At 48.7% G+C, this 21,509-nt stretch overlaps 2 protein-coding genes and 1 pseudogene across 5 annotated transcripts; all 3 read right to left on the bottom strand.

The window, feature by feature from the left end:
- Positions 1-528: 528 nt before the first annotated feature.
- Positions 529-9,898, bottom strand: LOC136508670 (LOB domain-containing protein 23-like). 4 transcript variants are annotated; one of them, XM_066503409.1, is made up of 4 exons: positions 9,770-9,871; positions 8,940-9,206; positions 1,835-2,036; positions 529-1,700 (listed from the first exon to the last, which is right to left on the bottom strand). In XM_066503409.1, the coding sequence occupies exons 3-4, from the start codon at positions 2,015-2,017 to the stop codon at positions 1,257-1,259; spliced, it is 627 nt and encodes a 208-aa protein (XP_066359506.1). In that variant the 5' UTR covers positions 2,018-2,036; positions 8,940-9,206; positions 9,770-9,871; the 3' UTR covers positions 529-1,256. The 4 variants fall into 4 exon arrangements, with proteins under 4 accessions (XP_066359506.1, XP_066359509.1, XP_066359507.1 ...); XM_066503412.1 differs by having other exon boundaries at positions 8,940-9,173; XM_066503410.1 differs by lacking the exon at positions 8,940-9,206 and having other exon boundaries at positions 9,770-9,898.
- A 614-nt stretch (positions 9,899-10,512) lies between these two features.
- On the bottom strand, positions 10,513-12,723 carry LOC136506835 (protein DOUBLE-STRAND BREAK FORMATION-like; annotated as a pseudogene).
- Positions 12,724-19,546: 6,823 nt separating this feature from the next.
- Positions 19,547-21,223, bottom strand: LOC136506544 (uncharacterized). The gene is made up of 4 exons (XM_066501458.1): positions 20,430-21,223; positions 20,271-20,354; positions 19,982-20,170; positions 19,547-19,866 (listed from the first exon to the last, which is right to left on the bottom strand). The coding sequence occupies exons 1-4, from the start codon at positions 20,808-20,810 to the stop codon at positions 19,696-19,698; spliced, it is 825 nt and encodes a 274-aa protein (XP_066357555.1). The 5' UTR covers positions 20,811-21,223; the 3' UTR covers positions 19,547-19,695.
- Between the last annotated feature and the right edge of the window lie 286 nt (positions 21,224-21,509).

The raw sequence follows: 21,509 nt of genomic DNA, 5'->3' as shown, positions 1-21,509 counted from the left end.
TACTGCCGTTCGATGAGCTAGAGGGCTAATGCAAATGCTATGAGCCGAAATGCGACGGCTTGTTTATTATTATCTGAAGAGAAGGACTTAACAGATTACGAAATGCGCTTCTCCCATGTATATATTTGTCTTCCTTCTTGTTAATCTTAACAAGTGCTTTGTGCTAGACCTAAGCAATGCTTTGTGATCTAATCTAAAAAAAAGCAATACTTTGTGATCAACACAACTACAATTCTGGTCTGAAACACAAAACAACAGTTAATAAAGTTTTGGTCAAGCAAAAAGCAAAGTACTCCACCCAAAGGTGCATATCCATATAAGCAACACGTACCGTGGGGCCGGGCTACAAGCCTATACAACCAATACTTTTTTTGTTTGTCCTAGATTCACCTCCTCGTGAGTCCATGCATGCACCCTGTCATCACTTTGACAATATCAAAACCTAGCCAATCATTGCCAAAAAAAAATGTATAAAGTGAAACCACTTAGCCTCCATGCACGAATCATTTGTAGTAGATCCACCAAAGCCATGCTTGGAACTCAATTCTTTTTTGAACAAAAAGAAACGAATTAGGTTTTGCTTTGTCGGTTTCTTGATGACACGGGGCGCACAAGTAACATCTTTAGCATCCAGTTATTCTAATGCTTTGGCATTTATCAAGTACCAATGTACAGTTGCACAGCAGATAGAATATCAGTAAAGCCAGGTAAGCCCTTGTGCAGCCCAGCAGACGAAGGACACACGTCCTATGCAGAAAGCCAGAAAGCTTAGGAATCTGTTAGGTCAGGTCTTCCAGTTGGATGCAGCAGCAGTCATATATACACAACTCCGATCCAGCGCGGTGGGAAAAAAAGTTTTTTGATGCTTAGTGTCCAGTTGTCCACGAACAAAACAATCCTACTGTGCACACCATGTGAATCCAAACGCGTCCAAATAGCTGACTCTCAACTCCCAGGTCTGCCAAAAGGTGAACAACCTCTGAAACTTCACTGGCTCGTGCAAAAACTCTGCTTCACATCAAGATCCCTCAGATAGCTTCGTCTTGATTCTTAGTTTTTATTTTTATTTTTTCCGAAAGATCTGATTCTTAGCTTTTAAGTAGAAATGCTGAGAGCCTGAGATTGTGATGCTCATGTGGCCCAATTAACTCGTCTCTTAATAATTTCCCATCTTTTTGGAAAATTACAGCGGTGGACAGCGATAGAGACAAGAATTTTTTTTGTTATCGACAAATGGAGGTACATAATTCATTCATTCATGCCCAGAGGGACTCTTTCTTGAGGCACGCCTCCTGCAGCATCATTGCAGTGTTCCCTGCAGAGCCGAAGCCACCCAGCATCTGCTGCTGCTGATGAACTTCACCAGTGCCGTTCAACGTGTTCATCATCAGGCCATTCTGCACTAGCAGGCTGCCATAAGCCTCGCATTCCATCTGCTGCTGCTGCTGGTGATGGAGTTGTTGCTTCGCCGGTGCTGGCGCGGCAGCAGCTGAAGCTGACTGTGCATGACCGTCGTCGTGCTGCATCTGGACACAGAGGATCTCGGCCTTGGCGAGGGCGAGCTGCACCTGGAGCTGGGAGACCTGCTGCTGGAGGTAGGAGATGGCGCCGACGCAGCCGTACACGGGGTCCCTCATGCGTGCGTTCGCCTCGTACACTAGGCTGCTCACAGCGTCCGCTCTCTGCCGAGCAGGCAGCTCCTGGAATCAGCAGTTGATCCAGTTTCTTAGGTTAGCCTGATAAGCAAGCTAGCTGAATGGTCCATGGATGACAGTAACGAAGGAGATGAGAAAACTGAATGCACGAGGTCAAGGAGGAGGAGAATTGAACGGACCTGCAGCATCTTGCTGACATTGCTGGCGCCAAAGACCTTATGGACGATGGCGAACTTGTGGGGGTCCTCGGGAGGGAAGTAGGGCGCGAACACGCACTCCTGCGTGCACCGCCGACGCAGCAGCTTGCACGATGCGCATGGCGGGCTGCTGCTGCTCCCACTCCCGCTTCCGCTGCCAGCCATGTTCGTGTTCCTCAATCCTCTGTCACAGGGGTTTAGAGTGAGCAGTGGAGACAGGATGGTTGCAAAGGGAAAGGGGAGACTACTGCAGGGTGCTGAGCATCCTCTTTTATAGAGCCAGGCTAGAGGAAGGAACAAAGTATAGGTTAGAAGAACTGATGATAGGTTGGAACTGATCATAGGTCTAGAGAAGATGGGAGAGATCAAATAGTTTGCATTAACTAGCAGAGTATCAGGTCAGGACAAAGATGATAGAATATATATTTGTGTTGTTCTATTGTCACGATGATCTATCAGCTAATGACCTTCCTTAGCTTCCAGCTGGATCACAGGCACAACAAGCATGTTATGGCTGCGTAGTGCTGTACCAGTACAGTGTGTATGGTTCTATGGTTTTTCTTTGTCTGTATTTAGCAGCCACGATCAACAAGGTTTGTTGGTCGCAGCAGATACAGCTGAGAAAGTCTTTATCTCCTTATAATTAATTACTAGAAACAAGAAAGAAAGCGAAACGTAGTCTACGCGTTCATGATGGTTCATGGACTACGCGTTCACTTGAGACCTCAAACTCTGCCAGACCAAGACATCATTGTTTATTGTCAGTGATGACAAAAGTAAACCATGTTCCATGTTAATGGCTCACATGCATTAGGACTAGGTAAATATCTTGAGAAATGAGTTGACTATTATTGCAACTGACCAAGGGCAGTACGTGGCCGGCTGCTGAGCAAACATATACCACGTACTGCTGTGTGTACTAGCATACTGACGACACCTAGCTAGCTCTAGAGAGCAGGATTATTTGACTATGGGTGATGGTGGAAATTAGCGCCACATGCACGTTCGGTCTGTTGACCTTAATTACATTAGGGAAGAAAGAGTACAGCCAGCTACAACACCCTTACGTACAGAAGAACCAAAGCCGTCTAGCAATAGTTGACCCTTAAGTACTAATTGATTCGATCTTAATGCTAGTGGTTTTGTAGCAAACTAGCAATGCATGTATATTAGCGGTTACAGCTTATAAATCAAACGATGCATGCACTAGCTAGGTAGTAGAATTATTCATCTACTCATAGGCCTGGGATGAAATTAAAACAGGGCAGGGAATTGGCGGGGTTCAATTCAACAAGGATGCCTCTGTATTGTTTTATTGGCATTCACGTGGGTCAGCTCTCTCCCTATGGATCACTGCTTCCCACTTCGTATCATTTAGTATTGGACACGGCCACATCATGGTTGGTTCAATCCAATCCACATAATAATTTAAAGAATCACTAATCAATTAATCATTACATTACAAGCAAGAGAAAACGACAGAGCATTAGCGTAGCAAAGATGAAAGAGAAAGCTGACACAGTGACACGTTTGTAAGCAGTAGGTCAGGAGTGGCTACCCATGCATGAATGCAAGAGGCCACATGACAACAGCAAGATTAGGGATTTGTCGTGCATGACAACAGTGGGGAATCAGAGTATGTTGTACTCCCATATAACAGCTACAAGCATTCGTGTCTTGACGAGGACTAAGTTGTAGCAGGAGACAACAGACAAGTATGCTATATACCTACATCGGATGCTCCACCAGTTGTGACATGTGTACAGGTTAGAGGGTGACACATGTATACCGTGGTCTGGAGCGCACCTGCAGTCGGATGCGGACTCCACAACGACTCACTATATTTTACCCACACTGGGTTTCCACTCTGCATGACAGAACAAATTCATGTTGCAGCAACTACTATCACAAAACCATGCATGCACATGCACGCATATATCCGCTACCATGACGTCTCTACTCGTGCGTTAATCTTAATTAATTTCCTGCTAGTATGAAAATGGAAAATCAAACGAAACAGAACAAAATCTCTACGCCCGTGTTTGGTTGCGAATGCAAGCATGATCGATGATTGATCTTCAGATAAGACGTCCTAATTGTCTCCCTGTCTCTTACAGAGGATCGGCTTTCTGATTTTCTCACTGAGCGCATGGATCCATGAGATGCAAAGGCCTACTACATGAGTAACCTCCAGAGTCCAGACCAGGAGGAGGCAGGACTTCTAAAAAAGTTTGCTGCCATGCGTGTGTGCACATGCGATTGCTATCAAAAGCAAGCCTTCCCGAGGTTTGATTGGTCCCTAATATGGATGGATGGCATGCCAGTCAAGTACAACCGCGGCTGCCCAGGCTCCTACCACTACATTATTAAGCTCTGCCGACAGTGTTAGTTTCACAGCCTATGTAAAAGTCTTCAGAATTTTCGAAGTCAAATTCAATCCGCCACTGAGTGCTCACCCACATGGCACATGACGACCCATGTTATGACCGGTAAGGTCTATAGGCGTAGACGCCTAGATAGAGTCCGGCTTAGCCGGCCTGTTGGTTCTAAGGTCCTAGAATCTAGGACGGTTATCTATTAGAGTTGGTTATCGGATTGAATTAGGTTTGAGTCGGTTGAGATCTCCTTGTATAAATATTAAAGAATTATAATAGAAGAGGTAACTTAGGATTGAGACTTACTGTCTCCCTTGGGTGCCCAGCTACGTTACTATTCATCGTCACTTCTTGCCGCCGCCACCACGGCTCCTGCCCGCCAAGCCCTAGCTCGCTCTCGCGTTCCTCGATCTCCTCCGTACTTCCTTCGAAGTAAAGCCCGCCGTAATAACCTGGTATCAGAGACCATGGTGACATCCGGGGAGTCATCGGCGACGGTCCCTCCTTCCTCCGCTGTTCCCACGCCCGGCGTGACCGCCGCCGCCGGGCCACAATCCGCCGGGTTGATGCCGCTGGTGGCCACATCGGGCACCCTTATGGCCACTGCGCCGGCCGCATCCCAACCCATGTCGACTGTGGAGGCGCTCCAGGCGCTGACACAAGCAATCGCGGGCCTCCAACTCCAGATGACAGCCGTCAACCACCACCTGGCGGACCAGGGTGCCCGGCTGTTGGCGATCGACAGTCTGCCAGCGTTCCCGCAATTCGGCATGCCGGGGTTCGGTGGGGTTCCAGCCCTTCCCACGGCCTCCGCTCCGGTGATCTCCGAGGTCGGTGCGGCGTCCTCGGAATCAGCCATGGCGCCACAGCCGTTTGTGCCAGGGTCATCTTCAGCGGCGCACGGCTCAAGGCCGCCTGCTCCACCACTGTCGACGGGAGTACCAATCACCCAGATCAAGTTCCCGCACTCACCGTCCCCGCTGCCTGTGTTCTCATCTACAGGACTGCCCTATGTCTCGGCGCCGACGTCGCACATGTCCTCGATGCCGCCACAGATCCCCTTACCGCCAGAAGTGGAGGGCGTGGTTGTGCCAAAGTACCACAAACTGACGTTCGCCACCTACGACGGCAAAGAAGACCCGCTCGGCTGGCTCAACAAGTGCGAGCAGTTTTTCCGCGGACAGATGACACGGGAGGTAGACAAGGTCTGGCTCGCATCGTATCACCTCACGGGCGTGGCTCAACAGTGGTACCTCGTCTTGGAAGGCGACATAGGCCGCCCCGCGTGGCCGGACTTCCATCGCATGTGTCAGCAGCGCTTCGGGCCGGCCCTCAGCACCAACCACTTCGTCGACTTGGCGCGGCTGCCGTTCGGAGGATCGGTGGACACGTACATGGCGGAGTTTCAAGCCCGTGCCGCTCACGCCGGCGACCTGTCTACGCTGCAGAAAGCGCGGCTGTTCACTGGCGGGCTGCCGGAACACATCCGCATCGACGTCGAGCTCCTCGAGCCACTGGACCTGCAGCATGCCATGCGGCTTGCGAGCGCTTATGAGCGCCGCAACGCCTCGCAGGCTCCTGCCTTGCCGGCACCGCGCTTGACGCGCCGCCCTGTTGGCACACCAGCCGCGCTGCCTGCACCGGCAGCATCCAGCGCCACCTCTTCGTCATCAGCGCCACGCACGTTCAAGCGCCTCAAACCAGAGGAGATGGCGGATCGGCGCAAGATGGGCCTATGCTACAATTTGCGATGAACAATACATAAGGGGGCACAAGTGTGCTCGGCTCTTCTACCTCGAGGCCTCAGATTACATCGTGGAGGAGCCGGATGAAATGGAGGTCACCCCGGCTGCGCCGCCATTCGACCCCGACGAGCCTATGATCTCTCTGTCCGCCATCACGGGCATCCGGGCTGAAAAGACCATGCAGCTCCACGTCCACATTGGTGCGCACCAGTTCACCGCTCTCCTGGACTCCGGTTCAACTCACAACTTCATCAGCACAGAGGCAGCTCGGCGTGCGGAACTGCAGTTTTAGGACAGCCACGGTGCACACGTGGTTGTGGCGAACGGGGACCAAGTCGCGTGCCGTGGTCTCGCCCGCAACACCAAGCTCGAGATCGGCGGAGAGGTTTTCCCAGTGGACTGCTTCTCCATCCCGCTGGAGTGCTACGACATGGTCCTGGGGATCGCCTAGCTATGGACCCTGGGGCCGATCCTGTGGGACTTTGAGGGTCTTCGCATGGCGTTCGTCCTCCGCAGCCGCCGCATACTGTGGACGGGCATTGGATCGCCAAGTACGGGCCGCGCCGAGCAGCTACTCTCCGGCCACATCCTCACCGACAAGGGGGCGGAGCCACTCCTCCTGGACCGTCTCCTCGACACCTACGTCGACATGTTCGTGGAGCCCACAGGGCTCCCACCCATGCGTCCCTGTGATCATCGGATACACTTGAAGCCCGGCGCCGAACCTGTCGCTGTCCGCCCCTACAGATATCCCTATCTCCAGAAGGATGAACTGGAGAGGCAGTGTGAGGCAATGCTCCAGCAGGGGGTCATACGGGACAGCACGTCCCCCTTCTCCGCGCCGGTACTGCTCGTCAAGAAGCAGGACGGAACTTGGCGCTTCTGTGCCGACTACAGATCACTCAACGCCGTGACGGTGAAAGACAAATTCCCGATCCCGGTCGTCGAAGAGCTTCTGGACGAGCTCCATGGCGCCAAATTCTTCACCAAGTTGGACCTCCATTTAGGTTATCACCAGGTCCACGTCGACCCCGCTGATGTGGAAAAGACGGCGTTCCGGACACACCACGGCCACTTCGAGTTCTTGGTCATGCCTTTTGGCTTGTCCAACGCGCCTTCAACGTTCCAGGCGCTCATGAACCTCGTCCTCAAGCCATTCCTGCGGCGCAGCGTCCTCGTCTTCTTCAACGACATTCTCGTCTATAGCTCCACGTGGACCGAGCACCTGCAGCATCTCCGCGCCGTCCTGGAAGTCCTCCGTGAGCATCGGCTGCATCTCAAATGGTCCAAATGCTCTTTCGCTACCACGTCGGTCAACTACCTTGGCCATGTCATCACGGTTGAGGGGGTGGCCATGGACACGACCAAGGTGGCGGCTGTCCAGTCGTGGCCGCAACCGTGTTCAGCGCGCGGACTTCGTGGTTTCCTTGGGCTAGCCGGCTACTACCGCCGGTTCATCAAAGACTACGGCGCCATTGCCGCCCCACTGACGCAGCTCTTGCGCAAAGAGGGGTTCAGGTGGTCAGAGACAGCAGACGCGGCATTTACGGCCCTCACGGCCGCGCTGTGTGCAGCGCCAGTACTCCATCTTCCAGACTTCAATGCCACGTTCGTCGTCGACTGCGACGCGTCCGGCTCCGGCTTCGGAGCCATCCTTCACCAAGATGGGAATCCCGTGGCGTTCTTCAGTCGGCCCTTTGCGGCTCGCCACCTCAAAGCGGCTGCGTACGAGCACGAGCTCATCGGTCTTGTTCAAGCAGTCCGCCATTGGCGCCCGTATCTTTGGGGTCGCGCCTTTGTCGTTCGGACTGATCACTACGCCCTCAAGTTCATGCTAGACCAGCGGCTTTCGACAATTCCACAGCATCAATGGGTGAGCAAATTGTTTGGATATGATTTCAGGGTTGAGTTCCGCCCCGGCAAGGCGAATGTGGTGGCCGATGCGCTGTCCCGCCGCGACGGCGACACCCCGCTCTTGGCGGGTCTCGAAGACCATAGCCATGTACTTAAGATGTCTCACGGGTGACCGCCCTCGCGACTGGCTGGACTGGTTGCCGTGGGCGGAATTCTATTACAACACCGCATATCACACGGCGCTGCAGGCCACTCCGTTTCAGGTGGTCTATGGCCGTCCTCCGCCCGACCTGCTGCCATATGTTCCAGGGGAGGCGCGCACGGAGGCCGTCGACACCATGTTGGCCAACCAGGATGAGTTCTTGGATGAGGTACGCGCTCGCCTCCTACAGGCGCAAGAGTACGCTCGGCGCTTCTATGACGCCAAGCACCGTGCATTGGAGTTTGCCGTCGGGGACTAGGTACTGCTCCGCATGCTTCATCGACACACGCAGTCCCTAGTTCCTGGCGGTCGCGGCAAGTTGGGGCCCAAGTATGCTGGCCCTTTCCAAGTGATTGAGCGGGTGGGCGAGGTGGCCTACCGGCTTCGTCTTCCGGAGGGGGCCCGGATTCATGATGTCTTCCATGTCGGGGTGTTAAAGTCGTTCCGTGGTACACCGCCGACGATCGAGCCTGTGCTACCTCCACTTCGCCATGGCCGGCCTCTCTAGCGACCGGAACGCATCCTGCGCTCCGAACTTCGTCGTGGCGTCTGGCACATCCTCGTCGAGTGGTCCGGCATGCCTGCGTCCGAGGCAACGTGGGAGCCAGTTCCTGCATTTCGGGAAGCTCACCCTTCGTTTCAGCTCGAGGACGAGCTGTTTCTTGAGGAGGGGAGAGATGTTATGACCGGTAAGGTCTATAGGCGTAGACGCCTGGATAGGAGTCCGGCTTAGCCGGCTGGTTGGCTAGGAGTCAGGCTTAACCGGCCTGTTGGTTCTCAGGTCCTAGAATCTAGGACGGTTATCTATTAGAGTTGGTTATTGGATTGAATTAGGTTTGAGTCGGTTGAGATCTCCTTGTATAAATATTAAAGAATTATAATAGAAGAGGTAACCTGGGATTGAGACTTACTATCTCTCTTGGGTGCCCAGCCACGTTACTGTTCATCATCACTTCTTGCCGCCGCCACCACGGCTCCTGCCCGCCAAGCCCTAGCTCGCTCTCGCGTTCCTCGATCTCCTCCGTACTTCCTTCGAAGTAAAGCCCGCCGTAACAACCCATATCTAACCTCTTGTACTCCACATAACCCTTTTACTTAGCATCCCAAGTTTCCTTGCTGGAATAAGCAGCAGACGTCTTTTTTTCCTGAAACACGACAACGTGTTCCCCATCTGAGCACTTCAGACTCGATGGAGGACCCAGGATTAACTCTACCAGGATGGACCTGGGCAAGTAACAAATTTAGGTTCTTGTCATTTCACGTAGCATGTGCTCTGGGATCATAATCAGAATATTCCACTGCCACATGTTAAGTAACTGACGTTCAAAAGTATAAAGCCCATTCTTACCTTCTAGATTTGCAAGTATTTCCAAGAGCACATATCAAGAACAAAATCTCCAAATGCTTGCTTAAAAGAAACGTGGCGAATGCATTGTGTTATGACAATTTTTTTCTATTGTGCATTTGTACCTAATAGCGCATTTCCAAAGGAAAAACATAAACCCTGCTCCCTTATTTTTCTTTTTTTAAGAAGGACAGTATGGTGGGGCATTTCCAAGCAATAGTCTCAAAAGACAGTGCTTCACATGTATTGTTCTCCAACACTCAACTCAACAGCCAGCAACAGATTCCAGTTCATATTATAAGGCAATATATAAATCATGGCAGACAGGCGGAGTTACTATTTATTATTGTTCTGCACATGAAAAACAGTCTGCAGATACCGAAGATAGCAACTTACTTGCAGAGTGAGTATGCTACCAAAGGATGCAAGTCCACTTCGACGTCTTTGTCTTAGTGTTGAATAAAGACTCATCCATAACTCCACTTCATGTCTCCACTTCAAAAAAAAATGTCACCTAATTGGACTGCATGTAAATAAAGCAAATTAACATTTTCCAAATATAGTAAGCACAACTGTGCATAGCTAGCATTACTTCCTGCGATCAGATTGAGCAGAGTAGGCAACCAGGCTGCAATATGTGGTTAAGGATTGTAATAATGTAATCAGCAAACCTTTTATAGTAAATATGCCAATGACAAATGACATGATTCCCTGTAAGCATCTTATGTCCATGCAACTGACTTATAATTAAACTTTTTGAGCTGAAACAAGACATGATGATCTAGTCACAGTTTTCTTATTTATTTCAGGGGTCCAATGCTACAAAAAACTAAGCTGAAAAATACTGTGGTTCTGTTTCGGAGAACTCATGAACAGAGGTTGTGGACTACTTAAGAAAATGAGGACGGCTGGCATGCACATGCTGCCAATGCCACTCCCGCATACCCAATTTCAATAATCAGATGAATGTAATTGACACTGCAGATATTAATTTCAGCTGGTACTCTAGAAGTTGAACTAGGCATTTAAGAGATTGAAAGTGCATATGCACTGGTGGTAACTTAGAAAGAAATAAGTAAATTAAGGCATAAAACTCACCTTTTTACAACATTCCTCTCGGTCTTGCGGAAGATGCCACGTTAATATTGCTTCAAATCTCCCGAGTTCCTTTCCTAGCTACGAAGCAATTTCTTTATGTTCCTTGTTTTAATCCCTAGCCTAAACATTGAATTTCCTGTTAACTTTGGTTTTCCTGATTGCAAATTATACTTCTCGTGAACACCTGAAGCTCTCCTTTTTATGTATTCAGCGGACTGTGTCTGAACTGTCACAGCAGAAGTAAATGGCATCAGAAAGCTATATCGAAAATATGCTCAAACAGTAGGAAGATACAAGAGAAGATTTGGTGTCACAATAGGTCCCCAAATCTCCCAGATAATAGATGGCATGTTTGAGACAACCAAAAAAACATTAGTTACTCAATCATAAAGGAAGACATACATTCAATCAGATTGGACCTCTGTTGATTCAACATGTATCACTCTTTCATTTACTCAACTTAAGAAGATGAAGGCAAATTTAGTTTCTCTGCACTTATTTTACTTGAAAAGTTAAGGCAAGATCAGTTTCTCTGCATGTAATTTAAGCAATCCATCACATTGAAAACTCACCAGAATGCTGTGCAGATAATGACTTGGCCAAGTTCTGGAGTCCTGTTATATCATTGATCTTGTCCTTCTCCTCAATGGCATTAGCAGAGTCCAAGTGCCCTGGGTGGCTTGGATGAATGTGCCCAAGAGCATTTGCAAAAGCCTGAATTAGTTACAATAAAATGTAAGTCAATGTCATTCTCCACGGTACTCTATTAATTTGTGCTCAGATGTACAGCCATAAACATTAGTGCATTAGTAGCAATATACAGTACAGTCATCAAGCAACCTTCATTGCTTACCTCAGACAGAGCAAAAAAATGGTACTTGTCCATTTGAATGACAAAAATCCTTCACCCATTAGAGAAAATATGAATTTGAAGTAGTATTTACCGATAGAGTTATTTTCCCCCGAAATGACTGATAGAGTTATTTCAACAATTATTTCTGAAATGATTGAGACTTAGTTTTCCCCTTAGTATTAATTATATCATACCAGCAGTTTGATTATCAGAGTGGCATAAAAAACTTACACGGGAGCATTAAACTCTCGAGCACATGGAATTGCCTAAAACTAGTAATCAAAGAGAGATAATAATGTAAAGCAGGCAAGCAGGTAAGAGAGGAAGGCTTTCGATACATTTGTTAGATCTTTAGGTTAAACAAACTACAGTAAGCCTGCTTCAAACTTCCAGAACTATCGGATTGTGCTCTTCACACCATTGAACCTAATAGCTTAGTGCGAACATGCCAATAAAAAAGAACAGTAAAGGGCCATTTCCTACAACAAAGGTTGCAGCTCAATAAAACTACCTTGGAGGCAATGGTGTAGAAGCCATTATCAAGAGAGTCCTTTGCGAAAGTTAACCCACTCCTGACGGGACACTTGCAAGTGAAGATCGTTGCAGTATTTAGCGTCTCGAAGCAACAGGGCCTCGTATCTCATGGCAAGGCAGCTCTATCAGTACATGAGGAAGCAGAGAAAAACGCAACGCATGCTCTGGGTTTCTGCAAACATTCAAGTCTGAGTAAAACAAATGACTAACGCACGTTGGTTGATGAATTTGAGTGTTGCTTGCTAGTGTGTATGAAATATGCTGCAAACATCTAAAATAAAATGCTGCAAGCCTGCAATTAGGAACATATACTGAACTGAAGCACGACAACCGCGGGGGCCTAAAATCAGAGTAAAGCCCCAGGTAATGCGCACGGACTAGCGATAGCAGTGCATAATAATCTGCACACCGTATGTGCCAACAACTAATTTGGCTGGTGCTGACCTCGACATCGCCTACGAGCGCGAAGGCGCGTGAAAAGAAGTCGGCTACGGCGAGGCTGGTCCCACCATCCATCACTGAACCCGTCGCGGTGAACGCGAATGCCTCCACCGCGCTTGCTTGAAGCAGACTCCGGGCCACCGAGCGCGTGGCGAGCAGCGCGGGTACGTCAGCGCCGGCGGACAGCGCGGCCTCCAGCACCCGGAGGTCCTCGTCCCCGAACCTGCAGCGCACTCGCACCCAGTCAGGGGCGGCGGGAGGGAGGTCGAAAGGTGAGCGAAAAGGTCGCAGAGGTCGCGCGGTTGGGTGCGGCAGGTGGGTTGGGGCAGGCGCGCGGCCGCGGCGTAGTACCTGTGATAGGAGAGGCGGGAGGCGAAGAGGGCGTCGTGGCGTTTCCATCCTGCTCCGCCATCACCGGCGGCATCGTCCTTTTTTTTGATTTGGTTTTATTTCGAAATGAAAAACGCTCGCTGTCGCCGGAGATGGATGGCACGGGAATGAGGAGGAATTTTTGTTTGTGGTGGGCCTGGGCTGGTTGAATTGAACTGAACTGAAAATGGGCCGGGTCGGGCCATCAACGGAAATGGTAGAGGCACGGGCACTGGCAGGCCGGGGAGTGGAGAGGGACCATCATCGTAGTTGTTGTAGCTGTTCCCCTAAAAAAATGCTGTAGCTGTTTCTCCGCCTAGTGGTCTAGTGAAGATCAACATCGACACAGCAATATCCAAGAACACAAGGACGGCATCGACTGCAGCTGTGGCCAGGAACGAGAGGACGAGATGGGCAATTTTCTGGGAGTCTGGGCCCTTATTCTAAAAGGCATAGACGAAGCAGTAGAGGTGCCAGAAGCAATAGCAAAGCCGAGAAGAGTTATCGCTTCCTAGTGATCTTGGGTCGCAAACGTTGTGTGATGGTTTTGGGAGATTTGGAACAATCATCCTGGGGGGGGGGGGGGGGGGGGGGGTGTTGATGATGATGCCGCAGCTCTCAGCCCCGTGGCAGCTCCGGCCTCCAAGCGCAGCCTCATGTCCTTGCTCATGGACGCCACCGCGCTGCTCCGCTCCCCCTCCTTCAAGGAGGACTCGTACGTCGCCGCCGCGCTCCCGTCGTCCGAGTTCAGTGTGCTCGCCGACCTCAAGGTGCTGCTCGCCACCCACCCAGACCCCACTTCCATCTGGGGCGTCCCACTGAACCCCCACTCTCCTCCCCGCCGTGGCGGACGACGCTGCCCCCGCCCCGGTCGATGAGCGGGCCGACGTGGTGCTCCTCAAGTTCCTCCGCGCGCGGGACTTCCGCGTCCGCGACGCGCACGCCATGCTGCTCCGCTGCGCCGCCTGGCGCGCCGAGTTCGGCGCCGACGCCGTGCTGGACGGGCACCTGGGCTTCAAGAAGAGAAAGTTTTAGCAAGGTGGAGTTTGCTCATGATGGAAGACAGTTCAATCATGAAGCTCATTTGTTAGCTATGAGTTCGGTTAGCTTATCCTCTGGTAGACATGTTTGGTTCATCTCTCCTCCTGATGAGTTTGTAATATAATTTCTGACGGATAATGTTTCTCAAAAAAAAAGTTGTAGCTATTTCTAAAAAAAGTTGTAGTTGTAGCTCCCTTCATTTTCCTATCTCATCATGACACACAGAAATCAATTAAAGAGAAAAAATAAATACAAAGAAGAGAGCAGATCAACGCAGACAGTTACTCAATAAATGGGAATTAATAAGAAGCTAATATTAGACGAGACGAGAAAGCATACAAAGGAAGAACAACGTGCGTATAAGCCAAGCAATAGTCAGTGGGAATGGAATCATCCTGTGGCCTGTGCTTAGCAACATCTCGGAAAGGAGGTATCAAAGGCAACAAATAAACAACCATTCAGAGAACGATGATCCTCCATGAAACGATAACGATGTACTGTTCAGGCTGCTGAACAGAGACAAGACGTTTGTGTCCACATGCAGACGTGGATGATGAGGACGGGTGCGGTGGCGGGCGCCGGGCCAATCTGGTCCACAGGGCGCGTGAGGCATCTACACGCACTGCCTAGTCAGCTTGTGGTGGTACTGCTGGGTGCTGGTACACAGTCGTGCATGCATGTGAGGGCTCCTCTGCTCTGGCACTGGCAGCCTCCACTGTTTGATTTCCCTTGGAATTTTATGTGTGCTTTCGCCACCAAGAATCTAGTATCTCCTTGTTCTAGCTCGGCCACTCTTTCGTGCAATCTCTCTTGCTCGATCGTAGATGGAGGATGTGCTGTTTGGGTACGTCATCATCAGGCGTGTGCCGGCCACACGACTATTTTTGTGAATACGTATGTCACGTTTGTTTGTTGAAATAAGGTGCTACAAGTCTCGTCGTTAATTATCCTTTGGATTAGATGGAGCTTATAAAAAAAAGTTTTGCCTGATTTAAATATTTCGGTTTATAATCAAGCTTACAGCCTATTTTGAACTATCTGATCGACAAACCACACACCGATAGACCTTGTAAAGAAAAGCTATCACCTAACTCTCCTTAGATTCAATTCAAGTTGGGAGGAAGACCTACTGTGTTATGCAATCCAAAGGAAGAAGTACACCTGTGCCTTGATCAGGGGCAAAGAATAGACTTGTAGCAGACATCAAGAATTAATTCAAGATTGACTAAAGGAAGCCCCCAACGTGCAGCAACAAGATTAGAAGGAGAGATTCTTGGTGGCGAGCAAGAAAAGAAACTCTACGCTGAGTCACTAATCAAGCGGTTGCTGTAGCATTGGAAAGAGTTTTTTCACACCCACACCCCATTTCCATCTGGGGCGTCCCACTGAACCCCCACTCTCCTCCCCGCCGTGGCGGACGACGCTGCCCCCGCCCCGGTCGACGAGCGCGCCGACGTGGTGCTCCTCAAGTTCCTCCGCGCGCGGGACTTCCGCGTCCGCGATGCGCACACCATGCTGCGCCGCCTGGCGCGCCGAGTTCAGCGCCGACGCCGTGCTGGACGGGCACCTGGGCTTCAAGAAGAGAAAGTTTTAGCAAGGTGGAGTTTGCTCATGAAGGAAGACAGTTCAATCATGAAGCTCATTTGTTAGCTATGAGTTCGGTTAGCTTATCCTCTGGTAGACATGTTTGGTTCCTCTCTCCTCCTGATGAGTTTGTAATATAATTTCTGACGAATAATGTTTCTCAAAAAAAAAATTGTAGCTATTTCTAAAAAAAGTTGTAGTTGTAGCTCCCTTCATTTTCCTATCTCATCATGACACACAGAAATTAATTAAAGAGAAAAATAAAATACAAAGAAGAGAGCAGATCAACGCAGACAGTTACTCTACTACTCACATGAAAGAGAGAGAGAGAGAGAAATAAATGGGAATTAATAAGAAGCTAATTAGACGAGACGAGATGCCCCGTTCGGCTAACCCAGAAAACCGGCTTGTTCGGCTTCTTTTTTCAGCTGAAACAGTGTTTTTCTCTCACAACAATTCAGCCGGAACAGTGCTTTTCAGCCAAATTCAGCCAAAGCGAACAGTGTTTTATCCATGCTCATCCTAACTGCTATTTGATTTGGATCCCTCTCTGGAAGGGAATGACAAAAAAGGTCAAACTAGCTAATCATACGATCAGTTTTTCCATTGCCTTTTTCCTCTGGAATTCAGGATACTTGGTTAGCTAACACTTCAGTATATGTTATTGCAGTATTTATTTTGCCTGCAGAAATATTGTTCATTTATATCCTATATAAGGTGTTATCTTCACAGGAATTCACTTTCAGAAAAGAAATTTGGTTTATTTATATAGCTCCAGCGTTTTTAAGAATAAATAACCCATGTTAATATATATTCTGATGCAGTAACTCTTCAGTTCAGACTGTAAAAGATCGCCTAATCATCATTTGCCTTGCACAGGTTAGGGATGACATGGGAGATAACTGAAATATATTATGTCCAGCTAACTAGATATGGCCTGCAAAAGATCGCCTAACCATCGTTGCTTTTTACAGGTTAGGGATGACATGGGCGATAACTGAAACGTATTATGTCCAAATCGATGTTCCATCGAACCAACTTGGACCGGCCTTGCATAAGTTAGGGACAAGATGGGGGATAGCTAAAATATATTATGTCCAACTAGCTACGTATGGACTGCAAAAGGTCACCTAATCATCGTTGCTTTTTACAGGTTAGTGATGACATGTGCGATAGCTGAAATATCCATTTTCAGTTTTCATCCACTAACATTTTATTGTTTCTTCGTTGCAGATTTGAGTCCTTTTCCTTTACCCTCTAAAAAAGTTAAGAAACTGCTTACTCCACCCAAAGTTATTTTGCCATGGACTCTACATGTGCCTGTGTTGGTCACCAAGGAGTTTATCATGTGCTATTTTCATGTTAACTAACTTTTCTTTGTAATTATCAATGGTTCATTTGTTAGTTCATTTGCTGGGTAATACCTTACGTGGCAGATATTATTAGGTGCAGTATACTACAATTTATTACTTTACTGTTATACTTAGGTGCTTTATATTACAATTTGTGAACGTCATCTGCATCAAACAATGCTGTTGCTGCTGATCATGTACATCCTAGAGGTAATTTCAGTTCCCCACTGATTTTCTTTTGGAAAAAAACGATTCAGTGCGTTTTTGGTGTTCTGATATTTAATATTTCAGTTTAAAGTGAAGAGCTTTTAAATCAGATTGTCTTTCGCGTTGAAGTATATTTACTTTAGACTAACCAGTTTTTTGTTTGATTTTATTTGGCCAGATTAAGCTTGTGCTTTCGCGACTAAAGATACGCTTATGACATTCCCATGCCTTCTCCTGTCTAAATTATCCTCTGGCTATGTCTATCAAAATCTCTTTTGGTTGACAAGGGGTTCAACTATGACAGCAGGTACCTATAACTGTTTCCCTATTGTTACTTGAGCTTAATTTTTTTTACCGTGACAGCTATATTGTAGTTCAGAGATAAGACTACTGTGTAGGCAGTTTTTAAATTATTTCAGGGTGAGGCTACTTACTACTTACAGATAGCCAGACATAGAAAAGGAGGGTCAGAGAAGCAGCGCAAGCTCACTCTGGTTATAAATATAGTTGGAACTTATGATACATCTCCTACCATAAACAAATCTTCACGAATATGAGACCCATGGGAAGGCCTCTGTTTTAACCCACAGTAGTAAAACGCTCATATGTTAATACCTATTTTCATGTTGAGCGTTTCGAGGAGCTTCCTCTTGGATTGTGGCCATGAGTTTTTGTTATGTGCATGAAGGTTTTACAGAGTTGCCAGTCCAAATGTCTAATCAAATTTGTCTAACTTATTTTAGTTTTGTACCAATTAAACTATTAAGATCCATTTGTAGTGGCTAAAAGATTACTCATTTGGTCAGTGCTTCACATAACAATTGAGTGAAGATATATTCTTGATAATTTATGGCTCATAATAGTTTAATCTGTTAACTCTCCGTGTTCACATGTATGGTTTGTTGATATCATGTGCTATTGTGTTCCTGCAGGTAGATGTTTCTTCGATATACTGTGTGCTTGGTCACAACAGGAAGCTGCTGCAGAATCGGACTTGGGTCAGGTACATCCCACTGTGAGACTGATGGTCTATCATCCGATCCCACACATTCCCTACGACTGCCTACTAATAATCATATATATGAATATGAACACCTCACGCGTATGGTCAGCACGGGCGCAGCGAAGCGCGCCTACCGTGCTAGTCTCTTCCACGGTCACGAAGTCCCTGACGTACGAGCGAACACCGAAGTTGGAGATGTCATATATCAGCAATACGTGATGCCAGAATCGGAGAGGGAAGAGGGTAAATCTTACTAATCCAGGAGGTGAAGCAGATCGAACCAGGAGGTCTTCTTGCTGCTGCCTCTGCCTTCCCGGGCAACCGGCCGGTCGGGCCCAGCCGCCGCCCGCCTGTGGCGTGCCGGAGCCTGCCATCCCTCTGCCTCCGCGTCCGCGGCTCCGCCCGCAGGCTCGCGCCGCCACCTCCCCGGTGCTCGGCTGCTACTAGCTGCTGTGCCCGGCGCGCCCTGCCCCCCCCAAAAAAAAAAAGGATTCATATATAAATGTAGTCTATACAGTTTTTGTGTTAGGTGTAATACCAATGAATTTTTTTTTGGCTAAAGTTCGACCTACCATTGGAAATAACCTTTTTAGTGGATTTAATAGGCTAATGGCTTATCTTGCATAACTTATGAAACTGATGCATCCTATATATTGGCTCCTGCCAATGTACTAACTGGCTACTCAAGTGCTCTTTTCAGCAACCTGCTTTAGATATAATGGCCACATAGTCATACAGAGTTTTTACCTGTGTCTCGATTTGAACTGTGATATACATACTTAGGGTTATACTAATCTTTCAGAAACTTTTTTTGGCTTCACACCACACTGCCACAGGGTCCTCAAGCTTGGACAAATATTTGGATTGCAAATTACGTTAAGCACATCAGTAGTTGGCTGCCCTGATGCTCCAGTGGTGATTTGATCTCAGCTGCAATAGCATGTTACTCCGCAGTTCCCAATAAGTTATAGTTCTCAATAATTCTGTTACTTATTAATGTTTCTATGATGTACAACGACCATAGCATCTATCGTGACACACGAAGTAACAGCAACCATATAACACATTTCACTGCGCCTCCATCAAGACAGGACAATTTTTTTTTTTATCTTTGTGTGGAATACAACACTTGCATTTCTACCCTTCACCGTGTGAAACAAACCGGCGCAGCGGAGCGCGCCCTTCCGTGCTAGTAATATTTATGCTGCTGTAGGAAGCTTGTTTGGCGTGGCTGGTGCCAAATTTCAGTCTTAACCTTCGTGTTATGAGTTGTAGCTGCTGGACTTGGAACTCATTCTGTTACAATCAGACATAGACGGCTTTTTTTTCTGTATGATCGCAAATATTCAACATTCAGATTTGTCTCCATGGAGCAACCACCCCCATCGTGAATCAGGAGACTGCGGAGGTTGCCAGGCGGCAGGTTTCTTTTGGTTCGCCCGGCGCGAGGTTTCATTTTGAACACGGGCGGGGTGGCGAGGTTTCCTTTTGAGCGCCGGGCCAGCTTTTGTGCACGGGGTGGCGAGGTGAAAGCGCCGGGCGGTCTCTCACGCGGAGGCGAGGTTAAATCGCCCGGTGAACGATTCTCTTTTGTAATTTTTAGTTGTAGAGAAGAGACATGTGACATGCTGCAGCTCCTCCCGTGTGTAGAGCATTATTATTATTATTTCCTGTTTTCTGATTACACTGAGGAATTGATAATTTACTGTCCATACATATATGCATATTTACGGTCTGAAACAAGCACAAGCATGCAGGAACACAAAGCAAAAGCACAAATAAATCACAAAATCTATGTAGTACGGCATCGCCACAGTCGATGATATTATATATCTGACCATCAGCACTGTTTCTTGTGGTGGCCGCCCGCCGCCTGGGTACCTGCAGGTGGGCTGGTGGCTGAGGATGGGCTGGTGCCTGGTGCCGCTTCACTGGCTGCCGGTGCCGGAAGTGATTTTCCATGAACGCGAACGCGGACGCGGCGCCAATAGTTGATGACTACTTCGGCGGCCTGCAAGATGGTGGAATCATATCATGCGTCCATTTGAGTAGTACTAACTGATTCTATATAATTATTATTTGGCCCTGGAACAGTACATGATAACAATAGTAAACCACGCACGCACCTCGTATATTTTGAGCAAGGCGTCTTCGGAACTGCTTTTCTTTAACTCGATGCAGCAGTCGAACAGCCGTATGGCAATCGTAGACTTGATGTCGTCCTTGAGATCATCATCCAGGGTGGTGGCGGCGGCGGGATTGTCGCCGCTGCCGGTCGTCCGGGTACCACCACCCTCGATCGCTGCTTTGACGGCCTGCAAAACAAAAAATTAAATTGCACGTCCAACAGTGAGGGGTTAATGAATTTATAACACACATGGTATATATTATTACTAGTAGTACTAATTAACCCACCTCGTGCACTTTGTTCCCGAAGTTCAACGTCTCGAGGGTGGATGCTGCGTCGCGGCGACGACTTTCGTCCCACTTGTCGAACACCTGTTCCAATTTCTCCAAGAGCATTATGGCACTCTGACGACGACTAGCTTGCTGGGCCACCAAGTGCTTGCTTACGTTGCGCGCCGCCGCCACCATGGCTGGCGTCAGGCGGAACGGCGGTGGCACTGGCAGACCCGTGGTGGTGGCGCGCTGCATCTGGCAGCTCGACACCCAGGAATAGATGCAGCCCAACCCCGAGCCTCCCTCCAGGCTCGAGGCCATCGCAGCCATGGCCTCGTCGATTCGCTGCAGGTCGACAAGGTCATTCCCCCGGGCCATCCGCAGTAGATTTCCTTGGCTCTTTAGCTTGTCGTCCCACCTCTTCCGCAGGTTTCCCACATTCGCATCATTAGTGTTGGTGGTGGTTTTGGCCTCCGCCTTGGCCTTGGCCTTGGTCTCCTCCTCCTCCTCCTTTGCAAAGCTGAGCAGCATTTGCACCACCTCGAATAAGATCATCTGTTGCAGGACCCTGGAGTTGGGAGCCTGTCGCTCTAAATCTTTGTACGCTTTCTCGGCACCCTCATCATCATGGCTTGATGTGACTAGGAGCCGCACCTCGCATTCAGGAAGCGGCTGCTGCTGCTGCTTGCTTATTTTAGATAATTGCTGCTGCTGCTGCTTGCTTGAAATATCCTTATAATGGTACTCGTACTCCACAGCAGCGGTAAGAACAGCCGATCGGGTTCGCCCGTTGCCGCTCTTAGTGCTCTTGAATTGAAGGCGGACGATGAAGTCCTTCACCTCACCAGCGTAGAGAGGACGCCGACGGAAATTTCGCCTTCCTTTCCCTTGCTCTTGATTTTCTTTTCGTGGCCCCCTGATTGGATCTCTACTATTTTCAGCTCTTGAATAATAAGGGTGTCTGCTGTTGCTGTGTCGTCGTGCACGCTGATTTTGACCCTCGTGTCGATGGCCACAACACTCTTGAGCCCGCCTAAGCACAAGGTCATGGCTTCCATCACCAGCTTGCTGTTGTTGAGCTTCGCCGCCTCCGTGTCCGTGTCCGCAACCGGAACGGACGAGTAGGTTCCTCTGGATTTCTCGGCGATACGATACAAAACCTTGGGGTCATGATTCTTACCCAAGCCGAAGGCGTGGACCGGGTACTTGCTAAGTTCTTTTTCAAAACCACGGTCGTCTAACTTGCTCTCTCCA

This window comes from Miscanthus floridulus, chromosome 15 (assembly GCF_019320115.1).
Source record: "Miscanthus floridulus cultivar M001 chromosome 15, ASM1932011v1, whole genome shotgun sequence".
Taxonomy (NCBI): Eukaryota; Viridiplantae; Streptophyta; class Magnoliopsida; order Poales; family Poaceae; genus Miscanthus; species Miscanthus floridulus.
The sequence above is the reverse complement of the archived record's forward strand: the minus strand, read 5'-3'. Positions and strand labels throughout refer to the sequence as shown.

Bases quoted from the DNA above. Each gene is read 5' to 3' on its own strand.
- LOC136508670 (XM_066503408.1), bottom strand. From the start codon at position 2,194: ATGATCAGTTCCAACCTATCATCAGTTCTTCTAACCTATACTTTGTTC. The intron at 1,701-1,834 runs GTCCGTTCAATT...TGCTGATTCCAG, and splicing joins ATGTCAGCAAGATGCTGCAG to GAGCTGCCTGCTCGGCAGAG.
- LOC136506544 (XM_066501458.1), bottom strand. From the start codon at position 20,810: ATGATCTTATTCGAGGTGGTGCAAATGCTGCTCAGCTTTGCAAAGGAG. The intron at 20,355-20,429 runs GTAAGCAAGCAC...AAATTGGAACAG, and splicing joins TGGTGGCGGCGGCGCGCAAC to GTGTTCGACAAGTGGGACGA. The intron at 19,867-19,981 runs GTGCGTGCGTGG...ACCATCTTGCAG, and splicing joins CCTTGCTCAAAATATACGAG to GCCGCCGAAGTAGTCATCAA.